The sequence below is a fragment of the Cucumis melo genome, chromosome 1 (assembly GCF_025177605.1).
Source record: "Cucumis melo cultivar AY chromosome 1, USDA_Cmelo_AY_1.0, whole genome shotgun sequence".
In the NCBI taxonomy this organism is placed as follows: Eukaryota; Viridiplantae; Streptophyta; class Magnoliopsida; order Cucurbitales; family Cucurbitaceae; genus Cucumis; species Cucumis melo.
This window is the reverse complement of record NC_066857.1, coordinates 17,531,107-17,545,796: the sequence shown is the minus strand read 5'-3', so window position 1 is coordinate 17,545,796 and position 14,690 is coordinate 17,531,107. Positions and strand designations below refer to the sequence as shown.

The window sequence follows — 14,690 nt, the reverse complement described above, 5'->3', positions numbered from 1 at the left end:
CTCCACTCATGGTGATGAAGTCAGGCTACTATGAGCTCATCTTTCCTTTATCATGTGGTGGGTTGGATTTGTTTAAGTTCGAGGACTTTGTGGTGGAGATTAGGCACCTCGCAAGAGTTGTGAATGTTGCTTCTTTTAGTTGATGCTTGCGTTCATGGTGTGGTGCATGAGCAGCTTGCCAACGTTGGTGTGTCCTAGAGTAGTTGGGTTGATTGTTTTGTTTGCCTCTCTCTTTTCGACCTTAGAGGAGGGGCAGGAGGTTTGTCTTTAGGTCCCACATTTTAAGACTATTAATAATAATAATGATGGTGGTAGGATATAAAGGTGCAGTGGAATGACGAAGCAAATAACAAATATAGCTCTAAGTATTATTTTATTTTATTTTATTTAGAAAAAAAGAATAATTAAAAAAGGTGAAAGAAAAAATAATGTTGACCAATGGCAATGAGGGTTACAAAAGAGTAAAAATATGGCTTCATTTGGTCCACCGTCGCGAAGTAATATTGGTTTGGTCATATGGTGCTGCCACGTCACAACTAAATCCACTCTTCCGCCGGACATTTTCCCCTTTTCACCTCAACCCACCACCCTGCAGGTACATTCCGGCGACTACTTTTCCGGCCAATATCACTCTTCTACTTTTCCCTTTTTACTTCTTCCTTCCTCCCTTCCATTAATTTCCATGAAACTTCCCTCGATTTCCCTTCTTCTCTTCTAATTCCAGGTCTCCCTTTTCATGGCCAAACCCAAGGCTCCGAGGCAAACCCTAGATTCTTACACTGTCAAACGCATCAACAAAACCATTAAAGGTAATACAATCAATCCCACTCTTTCCTCTTCCTTTTTTCTTGGAATCCTTCCATTTTCCGTCCCTTTCTCATCTTTTCGAATTTTCGGGATTTTCTTCTCCTTAGCCGGCGATTGCGTGCTTATGAGGCCCTCTGAACCTTCGAAGCCGTCTTATGTTGCTAAGATTGAAAAGATTGAGGCTGATTCTCGTGGGGGCAATGTGAAGGTCCATGTTCGCTGGTATTACCGGCCGGAGGAATCAATTGGTGGTCGGAGACAGTTCCATGGCTCGAAGGAGCTCTTTCTTTCCGACCATTTTGACGTTCAAAGCGCCGATACCATCGAGGGGAAGTGTACGGTCCATACGTTTAAGAATTATACCAAGCTTGATGCCGTTGGAAATGATGATTATTTTTGCCGTTTCGACTATAATTCCACTACTGGAGCTTTCAATCCCGATCGAGTGGCTGTGTGAGTCTTTTAGTAATTGTATTTTATTGCTGGGTTTGATATTCTGTTCATGTGTTTGGCATTAAGTACTTCTGAAATGTGATTAATTCTGACTTGACTTGACATGTGGAGAATTTGGTTTCTACAGATTTCCATAGTGACTATTACTAGTTTGGCTGCATTGTGGTTCCAGCGTTGATTTTCGTGGTTTTCTGTTCACAATTATGCAATTCATGAATTGAAGTACCAAAATCTCTTTGAATTGGTGTCCTTATATTGCCTTTTCAGTTTATGCATGACATTTCTTATTTAAAGATAGAATTTTGATCTGGATTCCATTAGTTTTTACTGTATTATGCATATTGTTATATCTCACCTTAGTCATTTAAGCTCGTGAATCTCCTTTTTTGCATTGCTTAACCTGATTCTCCTGGTTCCTAATTTCACTTCATTTTTTGTTGCAGGTATTGCAAGTGTGAGATGCCTTATAATCCCGATGACCTAATGGTTCAGTGCGAGAGCTGCAGTGATTGGTAAGCTGGGTCTTTATGATGCTATTCATTTCATTTGCAACCTTAGCACATGCTTATGACGGTATTTAGTGGTTTGCGTATGTTCAAATACCGGGCCTATTAGAGACAAAATTACAGTTGAAACAAACTCTCGAAAAATTAAACCACCGATGTAATATGGCTCTATCTTGATTTTTAGTACTTTCAGCTTGTTATAGTTTTGTCTTAGTGATGAAGTAAAGGAAAATAAAGTTTAGGAAACCAATAAATAGGAGATTAACTAAAAAGTACTTTTGTCCGATGTAATGTTTCCAAAATGCTGGAATCTGGATGCACTCCGAACTCTGAAGTACTGAGCTTTTTATTTTCTAAGAGTCGGGAAGTGCACATAATATCTTACCTGCAGAGAAGCTAGACATTTCACATGAGAGAAAAACATTTTCTATGATGAAGACATTAAAACCGACATAAAATACATGGTTGGATATGGCTCTGCGTTCTTGATGGGAAACTAGTACTTCGAATTATAAAAGCTGTAAGGTATCTCCTTACAAACAAGTATTATTGGATGGAAAAAAGATCCCTAAGGCTACAACCGCTCTCACTGTGAGAGTCTAATACTAATTCCAAGCTAAAGAAAAATGAAATACCAACCTCCACTATTATACTACCTCTTCCTACCCAAAATACCTCTCTGCTCTCACCTGGCCCCCTCATCCCCTTTTACACAATATTACCGGTTGTCACTCCCATACATAACTAACCTCACTCCCATATATAACTAACTTCCTCCCACAATTACATTCTTGCCCTTCCTCTTATACCGATGGATGATTGGTGGTCTCTCACCGAAGCACCACTAATCTTTTAGTTGAAGACATGGTATTATAAATTTTAATTTGAAATAAGTAATGTGTTTGAGCACAAATAATGGCCTATTGAGCTTATACACTAGAAATAAGAGGGATGCTTTTCATCAAAAGAAGGCATAAAACAGCCCAAGGGCTGGGGGGAGAGGGAAGCCCACCCAAGAGAATGACTTGTAAAGAAGGCTTCCAATCATGACACCACCCAGAAGCATATTGAGCTTATTTATATTGAAGAAGGCTATCTAAAATTAAAATGATAAAGGTTTTGTTTGAATCTGATTTTAATTAGAAACTTCAGTTGGAGTGTTTTCTTTACACACAACTTTTTGTAATTACACCACTTTGCTGTTTTCTCAAAATTAGTATTTCTATTTCTTTCTGTAATCTCCTCTGATAGAGGCTTTTTGGCCTGCTTTGGGATGTAATTTTTTCATTTTCTTAATTAGAAGTCTCTTCTACTGGAGACGTCCTCCAAGTTTCATTCTTATGTGGTTTTGAAATCATCTATATGTGGTTTCATCTAGTTAGAAAATCATCTATATGCCCTTTTTTTCTTAAATTTGTTATCTCTAAATGGCAAGCCCTTCAACAAGGAAAAGAGAAATCCTTGGTGCCTTCAGCTCACTAGATCATTCTTATGGAATCTAATAGTTGGTCCGAAAGGAACAATAAAAATTTAATGACAAAGAAACCCATATAGACAAATTCATTGACAATTTTTTTGTGTACCCTTCAAATGGTGTAAAATTATGCCTTTGGGTCAATAGCTATAGACTATAGTTTAGTTTAACTCTACAATAATTGGAATTGGTTTTTGTGATCTTCCATGGTTTGGATCTGGGTTTTTCTCCCCCTTCCCATTTGTAAGTTTATATCGTCTATGATGACTTGTGTTCCCCCTTCCCTTCTTCTTGAGCCATGTATTCAAGTCCTCCTAAGTACAAAACTCAATGACTTAAAAAAAATTGTCTTTTGGGTCATGCCTAGCTAGTTAAGATATTATATCATCAATAAAAGGTCAAATGTTCAAATCCCAACTCCTACTTGTAGTTAAGATAAGATTTTTTTTTCAAGAAAAAAATTGTCTTCCAGAGCTGGTCTTTAGTGGGCAAAGCCTCATTATAGATCATTGGAATGTGTCATAAGCATAATACACAAATGTCAGTTTTTTCTTGTGTATAGTTCCAACCAATGAATAGGGTTAATAATTAATGTTCCTATAAGCTTTTTTTTTTTTTTTTTTGAGAAGGATGTTCCTATAAGCTTTATGATGAGCATTCTGGATTTTGAATTATTTGAGCAAACATATGGGAAGATGAAACAAATTAGCAGTTTTTCTTTTAAATTTCAAAGTCATTTGATCTTTTAGTGGATACTGAAGTTTTTTTTATTATTATTTTATTGAATAACTTTTAAACTTCTATTTCTATATATCAACATATATCTGAAATACTTTGATGGAATTCTTTGAGGTCCTTGTAAAAAGTCGGTATAAGGTTTTTGAAAATATGTGGATCGGTGGGATGGAACCTCATGTCACATTTATCAAAACAAAAGTATCCTCTGAGGATTCTGACCAATGGGAACATTTTGGTCAAGGAGTGGGATTGTAAACTCCATGAAGTTGTGAAAGTCTTGGGAGTCATCAGTCATGAACTCCCGGGCCAAAATGTAAGGAGCTGGTGATGCATAAAATTCCCCCAATTCCTTGGGCCAAACACCTCTTGAAGAGTTTTTGAGACGTAGAAGAAGAAAAAAGGGAACCTTTCATGTCTTCAGGCTCTTCAATTCCTAAGGAATGATAGAGGATAAATTCTGGGACATTACAAGAAATAAATTTTTTTTTCAGGAAACGATTATTACTAAATCTTCTCTCAATTGATTTACCTTTGACGTTGTTAAATTGATGTCTACTTGAGATATATTGCAAAACATTGATATAATCTATTGCTTTATAACACGAAGTGTGGGTCTTAAAGTGGATGATATTCTTGATTTAGGTTTCATCCTGCTTGTATAGAAATGACTGCAGAAGAAGCTAAAAAGCTTGACCACTTCTACTGTGAAAGTTGTTCTTCAGAGGGTCAAAAGAAGCTGCAGAATTCACAGTCTACATCTAAAGTTGCAGAGACAAAGGTATTTGTAAAGCTGCTGAAAATATAACTGCTCTTTGTTGAATGTCAATATTTGGATTATTTTGTTTTTGGTCAAACTGCATAATCTAATTCCACATTGTGATATTTTAGACTACCCCATGTTTCTCATAGATCCTTAAGGTAGCACTTAGCAGGTGTCATCCACGTACATTCTTATCTTCCTCATTTGGTTGGTAGCGTAGGTAGCATTAGACTTTAGTTATGGGGAAAGAAAGAGTTAAATGAGCCTGAGGAAGTCTTATTGCTAAGCAGAAGCTAACATAACCACCATCAGTTGCATGATGGTCAATAGGGGTAACGTAAATAATAAAGTGGCTTATAAAAAACACAAGTCTAAATTACGGCCACCTACTTAATGTTTGATATCCTACAAATTTTCTTGACAACTAATGTACAATCAGGTAGTTGTTTCATAAGAATTATCAAAGTATGCACAAGCTAGTTCGAACACTTGTTGTTGGTATATAAGGAAATAGGAAAAATCTGGAAGTGCGCTAATAGCTGCATGCACGTCAGATTTCATGGTTCAAGCGTTGGCATTGGTTAGTTTCTACCAAAAGCTTATATAGTGGTAATATAGTGTGATAATTGTAAGGGATGAATGGCTGTTACTTTCTTACTTTAGGATTATGGTTGTTGTCATAATGAATAATATGTTTGAATCCTATTTCAGGTGGATACAAAACGACGCCGGAGGTGACAATAGTGTAAATAAACAAAATACGGTGACTTAGAGTGGTTAAAAACCAACCAGAGCTTCTAACTTTCTAATGAGTTGGAACAAGTGCATAGATGTAGGATAATGTAAATTGTAGCTCTAGTGTGTTCAACATTCATTGCAGCAGGTAGAGAGACTGGTTTGAAATGTATTTAAGTTATTTTATTTGAAAACGGAGCAAACCAAACCAAACCCCTCCTTTCTTCTATGAAGGTTGTAGATTTGTTTCATTTCCTCAAAACTCCTAAACTTTTAAACTCTTTTTGAATCCATTTTTCTAATTATTCTTAGCTGATTTGGTGATGTATAGGTAAAATATTTGTCAAGGACTGGAGGGTAGCAGGAAAGGGATTTTTATGTAATTATTTGGTTGCAAGTTGATTGGACTGACGACTCTAGTGTGTACCTACCTCTCCCTTTAAAGTTTTAATGAAGAAAAAAAATGACTATTTTAACCAAGTGGCTGATGTTGATTAATTACGGTTGTTTGTGATTGTGAAAAGGTTAATATAATTCTTGGGGGGATAGTTAGGAAGGAAAGCTTATAGTTTGTAACAGCCTCTTAACTTTCATAATTTAAATATTTTATATATATATATATGAAAAAGGTTAGGTTAATATGTAAAACTTTGTCCCATGTAATCGTATATTTAATGGCAAATGCGTATATGGAAGGTGAAAACATACATAGACAGCAAATTCATTACTATGTAGTCTGTGGAACTTGGCTTCTGTAGTTTTCAATTGACTCATTATATGATAGTCGACCAACTGTACGATATTAAAAAATATATATAATAATCATAATAATAAGGGTTAGTTTGCTTGTTATCAAATTAATTCTTTGACGATAACACTTTTAGGTTTCGTTGTTTCACCAGAATTGTCATGCAATTTCAGATAAATATTAATTATTTTTGTTTGTTTTACGGGCTTTCAAATTTTAAAATTCATGATATTATTATCCATGAAACATTAAGATCTACCTAACATGGATTTTTTATTGTCCTTCAAAATGGTGGAATTTTTATACATGACAAATGAAGGTAGCATAATTAATTAATTATCCTATCTATCTAACATTTAAAACTGAGACATTTAAATTTTAAAAATTTAATATCTATATCCATGAAACAATATCAACAATCCAAACGGCTTCTCGTGTAATTCATGTCAAATTGATCATGTTAAGATTTGGAATATTGGATCAATTCAAAGTGGTCTACAAGTGTGAACAATAGTTAATTTTACCTTATTGCCTCACTACTCTTGGTTTATGATTGTCCTTTTTCTCCCTTGCACTAAACTAAAGCATTTGGGGCTCAAAACATAGTTAATGGTTGAAATATTTGTTGGTTAAGAGATGGTCATAGCAAAGTGGAATAATTGTATTGGAATTATGTAATACTTTTTAGGGATAATAATTAAGTGTATAACTAACTATATTTATAAAATTATAAATATAGCAAAATTTATTAACATTAGATTCAATCGTTGATAGGTCTATATCAAAGATATGGTCTATCATCTATAGACTTCCACTCACAAAATTTGAAAACTGAATCTAAATTTTGTTATATGTGCAAGAAAGGTATTGACTTTGCCATTTCCTTTTAACAAAACAATTCAAACTACTGTCTCATACAAAGGAATAAGCTGCCTTTGATTATAGGACTAACACAAAAGAATACAAGTTTGATTTCCTTTCAACTTGTGAAATAAATGGAGGCAGAAAAGAAGGATTACCCTTTCCATTAACCTACTGCTGAATGTGAAATGGAACGAACTCATATGATCATGAGTATTATTTCATAGTAAAGCTTTTTAAAAAATGGTGTCTTCTCATTCAGCCCTGCAAAGACTTCTCATTTCTGCTCATTCAACGACTCGTCAACCGGATGCCAGTATCTGTTGAAGAACCAAAGAGCATCAGCTTCAACTGCGTATCCATCTTGATTCCTGTTCCAACTGAAATACGCATGAGTTCTGTTCTTTATATCAAATATGCCATGGCCAAAGCTTGCTTCGCGATACGCCGAGTAGGCAGGTTGTGGCTCCGTCATACTGCATTACGAAAAAAATTGGGAGTTTATGGTATATGATATGAAGAAGCAAGAACCCATTTGTAGGATATAAAAATGAGATATTGAAGTTACTTGGTTGCTAGGCCTTCAAGGTTTCCTCCATCACCAATTGTTATGTATACAGGTGCAGATTGATCTTTCACTGGATTACAATGGCCATTCACGATGTTGTATGCAATATTAGAAATTCTTTCCTGTATTTAGCATAAGATAACTGTCCCGTTTTACCAATAGCGATAAAAAATCTTGTAACATACAAAAAAAAAATTAAAGATAGAATTTGGTTCCAAAACAAAATTCCAAGTCAAAAGACTTGAACATATCCTTTGAGTTTTTCTCATATTGATCTAGAGATTGCAATGAACAAATAGTGGTAAGATTGGAAGGAATGGTTAAGAGAAAGGGCTTACAGATCTTTCATAAGCATGGACATGGCCAGCAAAGACGACGTCAACTTTGTATCGTACAAACCATGACTCATACATCACACGCATAGTTTCTCCTTCCATGTAGTGATAGTTGTAGCTGTTGTACCACGGGGAATGCACAAGAACAAGTAACCATGGTGTTTCATTTCTGTTAACTTTCGGTAGCTCTGCTTCAAGCCATTCGTATTGAGGAGTGTATTTACCTAAACATATCATGAAACGAAACAAAAGTTTCATTTGAAAAATTATTTTCACACATTAAAGGTAGAAATCAAATGAAAGGTGTTCATTTATTTGTAGAACTAATAACAAAAAATGACCCTGTTTAATAATGATTTGGCTTTTAGAGACTGAGAACCAAATGGTTATGAAACGAATAATTCATAACAATGTTACAAATGGATCAAACAAGACTTTGCCTAAATGTAAGAATAGAAAGGAAGGTTTTATAAGACATTGCCTACATGATTTTATCATAAATCAACAACATTAAAGAATCTTCTCAGAATAGTGATAAAACTAAAGGAAGCGTTTACCATAAGCTGAATATGAAGCCAAGACTATGATGTATGCTGGACCTCTCTTGATTGAGTACCAAAAAGGAGCTGTGCTCTCAGATGCTTTATAAGGGACATGATATCGGTTAGTAAATGGCTTGAAAGGCTCGGTCTCACCCTGCAAAAGAAATATGAAACATTTTGACTAAAGAATAAGAAAAAACTAGTCCAAGATTTGAACCCATTTGAGCCATTTGAATACTTACAATTTCTGGGACAAAATCAATTTCATGATTTCCTGCAGTCCATATCCAAGGCTGATAGGCGGTGCTTCTCTCTGTGAATCTTCCCCATGTATCCCACCTTACATTGTCATGGAATGGATAGTTGTCAGCATAAGAGAGATCTCCAACAAACAACACTGTTTTTCCGTTATGCGGGTTTCGTTCGTAGTGTGTCAGCGTTACATTTGAATCAAAACTCTGGCCAAGATCCCCTGCAGATGACATTAAAAGCAAGACAATGGACGTTCCAATTGGATAGCTAAGTCGGAATTCAACAGGAAAAACAAAAAAGACGACTGTGGCATGAAAAATTAACTCACCTATGATACCAAATGTATAGGGAACGTCGGGACCGACTTCTGGAGGAGTGACAAACCAGAATGTTCTTGGAGAGTACCCAATTCCGACTTCATAGTAGTATTTGGTGTTGTACTGCCAAAAGGTAAATAATTTTCTTTCCTCTTTCGGTGAATTCAGAATTCCTAAAGTTTAATTATACAAGAGAAGCCTTAACAGATAATGTGGATTGAATTGTCTATACCTTTAAGTTTTTAATGGTACAATGATGAATGTAGCCAGAAGTGTAATTATAGAACTTGTAAGTATATACTTTTCCAAAGGCCAGTTTCTTTTGCTTGCTTTTCTCAGTCCAATACAATACTTCATTTGATCCTGGTTTATCTGGAGTGATCCATGAAACAATCACTGCCTTCCCTTCATGATCTCCTTGTGTGATATGAACCTTTAACATATTCAAAACATCCAATAACAGACCAGATGGGAAAAGAAGAAAAGAAACAAAAAGTTGTAACTCACATGCAGTCATTACATCTTCGAAGAAGATAAAACTAAAATAAAAGACAATAGGCAACCAAAATCAAACTTCAAGTGGATTTCGATGATTTTTTGTTCATGTGAGCTAAATAATAAACATTTCTGTACAGAATATTAACAAGGTAGAAACAACTTTCATTAAGAAAAAATGAAACATACAAAAAACCAAGTTCACGAAAAGAGACCTCCCTCTCCAGGAAGGGATCTAGCTATGTAAAATAATGGCTATAGAATAGTTGCAAAGGGTCTTGAGAATAGAAGCTCACAAAAAAATACATTGCAATCTATCAATTCAAGCTTTTGAATTCAATCATGGTTTGATGTGATATCAAAATAGAACATCCTATTTTTTAAACTGTCCAATACAAGTTTCTTTTCGTTCGATATATATCGGTAGTCATTCATTGCATATCGTGCTAATTTGAAGTCCACAAGTGAGAGAGAGAGGTAGAATATTCATAACAAAATACTAGATATCTATAAGAAGAAAGAATGATGAAGAAAGAAGAAAGGGGAAATTTTAAGGCGAAAAAGACCTGCTGGGGAGCATTAAAACCAGGAGGAACAGCAAAAACATCACTGTCAAGAGGCATATCCACAGTTTTCTCAACCTTCCTCAGAAACTGGCTTGTTTTACCTCCATAACACACCTCCACTCCATTCAAAACCATAACCAAAACAGCAATAACTACAACAAAAGAAGAACAAGAAAACCCCACAACGCTCATCTTCTCCTCTATTCTAATGGCGATTCCCAAATCTAAATCTGAAACTTGAATCCCCTCTCTCCCTATTTATAACCCACAAAGCCAATTAAAATATCCTCAAGATAACTCAACAAAAAGTTATAAATAGCTCCAAAGATAAGTCAATGGTGATGGGGAATCGTACCCCACATCTAAGTCCACACTCAGAACGCTTGATCCGATTACTGAGAGTTCACATTTGAGAAACTGGAGAGACCCATTGTGGCATATTCCCATTTGACTTCTTGGGTGCCCTTGATTCCATGAAATTTGATCAGAGAAAACTCCATTTCTTCTCATTTCCAAATAATTTTTTTTTTCCATCTCGTCGTCTTTCTCATCTTACTTCTTTCATCTTGGAGATCCCATCGGTTGTATAAATGAATATGGATAACGACATGCTTATATAATTATTTGATAATTGTATAAGCTTGATTTTAATATGCACTTTATTTTAACTTTTGGGATTGACAACAACGTACCAATTGTTTCCAAATGTCATCATATTATGACCAGAATCTATGTTATAGTTTACGAAGGTTGAAATATAAGATTAATTTCAAATTTGTTCAATTTTATTACATCTCTTTCTAGTAAATTTTAAATAAACTTTAAATTTAGTCTCCAACTTAATTTTTATTAAAATTGATTTTTCATATAAACAAAGACAACTTGAGAATGTATTTTTAATTTTTTTTTTAATAAAAATGCTAATAAAACATAAAAAAAAAAAATCTATAATAAACTATTAGGTAGATTGTATTGAAGGTTTTATCGACTAAGATTGAACATTTGAAAGTACAAGAACTAAAATTAAACAAACAATAAGAACCACAATGATATTTTAACATTTATTAAAGTTTTTAAAGACATTCTTTTTCGAGGGTAAAAATACGGAGATGGGAGTTTCTTATTTGAGTCGTAATCCTACTTATAAAATTTATCATATTTGTTTAATTTAATTTATTAAGATTTGAATCGAAGTTAAGTTTGTTTAATATATTAAAATTTATTAAATCAAGGGGGAGAGATTTTAGACTTTAGTCTTTAAAATAAAAAGTTTAAATATAATGTAATATGTGAGTTTTTAAATGTCCTAAAAGTTTAGATAAAATACCATTTTAATATTTGTCTTTTTAATTCTTTATAAGTTTAAATTTTATTTTATCATTTTAGTACTAAGCATCTATTGGGAATATTCTACAGCTCATCTCATATATTCACATCTTCCTTTTATATTTCATATCTTTCATTTATTTAGCAAACCCTACAAGCAAAAAAAAATAAATTGACTAGAACATTTGTGAACATAACATCGTTCGAAGAAAAGAAATTACATTGGAGAGCGACATAAATGCATCAACTTGATGGAGATGTGTGAGCGAGTACACTGCTAATCTCTCTTTGCATCCCGTACATTACCAAATTAAGGTTTACTAAAAAAAACCATTTTTGTCGATGGAAAATGGTTTTATGAGATGAATATTTTTGACAATATACATTTTAATTTTGATAACCTCAAAATGTCTATTTTAAACCTTTCCAAATTATGGTGGATGTTTTACCTTTTTTTTTTTTTTTTCTTTTAATTGTTTTTATTTTCTAACATACAATATATACAATAAGAAAGACAAAAGAAGTTAGAGAGAGAAGGTCAAATAATAAAACAGAGAGTAGAGATGACCCAATGGGAATGGTAATGTTGAAGCCCTTTTGGTCAGCATGTGAAGGTAACGAATTGATTCCTATGCCCAAAGTGCTTTTGGAGAGGATTTTAAGTTATGTCGTCCCAAAGAGAGTTTTAAATTATAACCCTAAACCCTAAATACTAACATTAGCGTCTAATTAGGGACAAAAAAAAAATCCCTAAATTTAGGGAAGGAAACGTTATTGTCCTGAAAGAACCAACGCCACATTCATTTGTCATTTAGTAACGAACTAACTGAAAAAGGCGGGAAACAAGGCGCCGCCACATGTTCTTATTTCATTGGTCGATGGTATCACCGTTCATAATTTTCTTTTGAATCTCTACGCTCTTAAATCTTAATTCCCAGTTTGTTCCAAATAAACTGAACCTTTTTTACCTTTGTTGAGCATATGGATCTGAATTTCTTCTTATTCGCCGTGATCACCGCCGCCACCCTCTGCTTGTCTGAATCTTTAACCTCACCGCATTCTGTTCAACATGACCGTGATCCGTTTATTCGTCAAGTCGTTGAAGACGACGGCGATTTCAATCGTCACGCTCTTGGAGCAGAGCACCATTTTTCGCTCTTCAAGCGAAGGTTTGGGAAATCGTACGCCACTGAGGAAGAACACGATCGTAGGTTCAAGATCTTCAAGGCTAATATGCGACGAGCAGAACGCCATCAATCATTTGATCCCTCTGCCATTCATGGTATCACTCAGTTTTCCGATTTGACCCCTTTTGAGTTTCGCAAGGCATTTCTAGGGCTCCGAGGTCATCGCCTCCGTCTTCCTGTTGATACCAATGCGGCTCCGATTCTTCCTACGGAGAATCTTCCGATTGATTTTGATTGGAGAGAACGTGGTGCTGTAACTCGAGTGAAAAATCAGGTATCGTGCTAGCTACAAAAATCTTAAATTAATTCTTCTGTTTAATTAATTGCAATCTTTCAAGTCCTAGGTGTGTGTTGTGATTCTTGTTCTTGTTCGGTATGCACATGATCTATACTGGAATAGGGATCTTGCGGATCCTGCTGGAGTTTTAGTACAACCGGTGCCATTGAAGGTGCTAACTTCCTTGCCACAGGGAAACTTGTTAGCTTAAGCGAACAGCAGCTCGTAGATTGTGATCACGAGGTCTCATTTCTCCTCTCTTTTCTTTTCTCTTTAATTAGTTCAAGTGAAAACAAAATTAAACACTTGAGAAAAGTTGAACCAAACATACTTTTAACCAATTCTGCAGTGTGATCCAGAGGAAGAAGATGCATGTGACTCAGGTTGCAATGGTGGCCTAATGAATAGTGCATTTGAATACACATTAAAAGCTGGAGGTTTAATGAAGGAACAAGATTATCCCTACACCGGAACTGATCATAGTACTTGCAACTTTGATAAATCCAAGATTGCTGCCTCTATTGCCAATTTCAGTGTTGTTAATTCACTTGATGAGGATCAAATTGCTGCCAATCTAGTCAAGAATGGCCCACTTGCAAGTAATTATAAAATACTTCACATCCCATATTCATTATTATTATATTCTAATATAAATTTGATCTCTATGTTACAAAATTTTCTTCAATGCATGCAGTTGCTATCAATGCAGTGTTTATGCAAACATATATAGGTGGAGTTTCTTGTCCATTCATATGTTCAAATAGATTGGATCATGGAGTTTTGTTGGTGGGTTATGGCTCTGCTGGCTATGCTCCTATTAGAATGAGAGATAAAGATTATTGGATTATAAAAAATTCATGGGGTGAAAACTGGGGAGAAAATGGATATTATAAGATTTGTAGAGGAAGGAATATTTGTGGAGTTGATTCTTTGGTATCAACTGTTGCTGCTGTTCATATTCATCATACTTCTTCCATTGCATCACCACCAAGAGCTCAGTAAAGAAGATGGGATTTTTTCTTTCCCTCTAATCTTAAGGTTTGTTTGTGTAGTTGTTGATTGGAGAGGCCTTTACCTAATTAATTCTCATTTGTTAAAGGCATGCAAATGCATCTATACATGTTTTTTTATACCAATGAACTCAAAGAAATACAGAAAAAAAACTTTGTATTTTTTAATCTTTTCTTTATTTGTTGCTTTTCTTCTGTTGTATAGATTATTCCAAGAAACCAAAACTTATATATTTTAAATGAGATGAAGAATAATTTCATAGCATGTTTGAGAGTGATTTTGAAATCGTTAAAATCACTTTTTGTCGTGTTTAAAAAATTACATTCTCTAACAAAAACATATATGTTTTGAATCACTCAAAATGTTATTTAATTTTATATTTTTAGATATAAATTTATTATTCATATTTAATTTTACATTTTTAGGTGCAAATTTGTTGTACCATTAAAATTGGTTTTGGATGATTGAATGTGTGTTTATAAGTGCTTTTAAGTGAGACAAAAGCAATTAAATTGGTTGTGAACTCGTGATCATTTACTTAAGTTGTTTATGTATGGATGACGAACTGATTTCTTGTTTGATCAACTTTCATTGTCCTTTTGTTATGGGGAGTGCATCCTTCGACTTGCTCGATCCATTGTCAACCCTAATTGTGGACACAATAGTATCTAATAATTTTCAAAAACAAAAATACACTACCTAGATATGATTTTAACATTCATATTGGAATCA

At 34.4% G+C, this 14,690-nt stretch overlaps 3 protein-coding genes across 3 annotated transcripts; 2 read left to right on the top strand and 1 right to left on the bottom strand.

Annotated features, from left to right (window-relative positions):
- Positions 1 to 329: 329 nt before the first annotated feature.
- LOC103490361 (chromatin remodeling protein SHL-like) lies at positions 330 to 5,884 on the top strand. Its single transcript, XM_008449853.3, has 6 exons — positions 330 to 595; positions 725 to 809; positions 915 to 1,260; positions 1,704 to 1,772; positions 4,621 to 4,756; positions 5,450 to 5,884. Exons 1-6 carry the CDS (start codon positions 470 to 472, stop codon positions 5,474 to 5,476), a joined length of 789 nt encoding a protein of 262 aa, XP_008448075.3. The 5' UTR covers positions 330 to 469; the 3' UTR covers positions 5,477 to 5,884.
- Positions 5,885 to 7,075: 1,191 nt separating this feature from the next.
- Positions 7,076 to 10,700, bottom strand: LOC103490360 (purple acid phosphatase 2). The gene is made up of 8 exons (XM_008449852.3): positions 10,158 to 10,700; positions 9,329 to 9,529; positions 9,108 to 9,219; positions 8,770 to 8,999; positions 8,543 to 8,681; positions 7,989 to 8,209; positions 7,651 to 7,772; positions 7,076 to 7,558 (listed from the first exon to the last, which is right to left on the bottom strand). The coding sequence occupies exons 1-8, from the start codon at positions 10,347 to 10,349 to the stop codon at positions 7,360 to 7,362; spliced, it is 1,416 nt and encodes a 471-aa protein (XP_008448074.1). The 5' UTR covers positions 10,350 to 10,700; the 3' UTR covers positions 7,076 to 7,359.
- A 1,653-nt stretch (positions 10,701 to 12,353) lies between these two features.
- LOC103490359 (cysteine protease RD19A-like) lies at positions 12,354 to 14,259 on the top strand. Its single transcript, XM_008449851.3, has 4 exons — positions 12,354 to 12,944; positions 13,071 to 13,190; positions 13,297 to 13,546; positions 13,642 to 14,259. The coding sequence occupies exons 1-4, from the start codon at positions 12,465 to 12,467 to the stop codon at positions 13,947 to 13,949; spliced, it is 1,158 nt and encodes a 385-aa protein (XP_008448073.1). The 5' UTR covers positions 12,354 to 12,464; the 3' UTR covers positions 13,950 to 14,259.
- The last annotated feature ends 431 nt before the right edge of the window (positions 14,260 to 14,690 follow it).

Excerpts from the sequence above, each read along its gene's own strand:
- LOC103490361 (XM_008449853.3), top strand. The coding sequence starts at position 470 with ATGGCTTCATTTGGTCCACCGTCGCGAAGTAATATTGGTTTGGTCATA. Across the intron at positions 596-724 it reads CTCAACCCACCACCCTGCAG|GTCTCCCTTTTCATGGCCAA; the intron begins GTACATTCCGGC and ends TTCTAATTCCAG. Across the intron at positions 810-914 it reads CATCAACAAAACCATTAAAG|CCGGCGATTGCGTGCTTATG; the intron begins GTAATACAATCA and ends TCTTCTCCTTAG.
- LOC103490360 (XM_008449852.3), bottom strand. The coding sequence starts at position 10,349 with ATGAGCGTTGTGGGGTTTTCTTGTTCTTCTTTTGTTGTAGTTATTGCT. Across the intron at positions 8,682-8,769 it reads TTGATTTTGTCCCAGAAATT|GGTGAGACCGAGCCTTTCAA; the intron begins GTAAGTATTCAA and ends TTTCTTTTGCAG. Across the intron at positions 8,210-8,542 it reads GGCTTCATATTCAGCTTATG|GTAAATACACTCCTCAATAC; the intron begins GTAAACGCTTCC and ends TGATATGTTTAG.
- LOC103490359 (XM_008449851.3), top strand. The coding sequence starts at position 12,465 with ATGGATCTGAATTTCTTCTTATTCGCCGTGATCACCGCCGCCACCCTC. Across the intron at positions 12,945-13,070 it reads TAACTCGAGTGAAAAATCAG|GGATCTTGCGGATCCTGCTG; the intron begins GTATCGTGCTAG and ends ATACTGGAATAG. Across the intron at positions 13,547-13,641 it reads CAAGAATGGCCCACTTGCAA|TTGCTATCAATGCAGTGTTT; the intron begins GTAATTATAAAA and ends CAATGCATGCAG.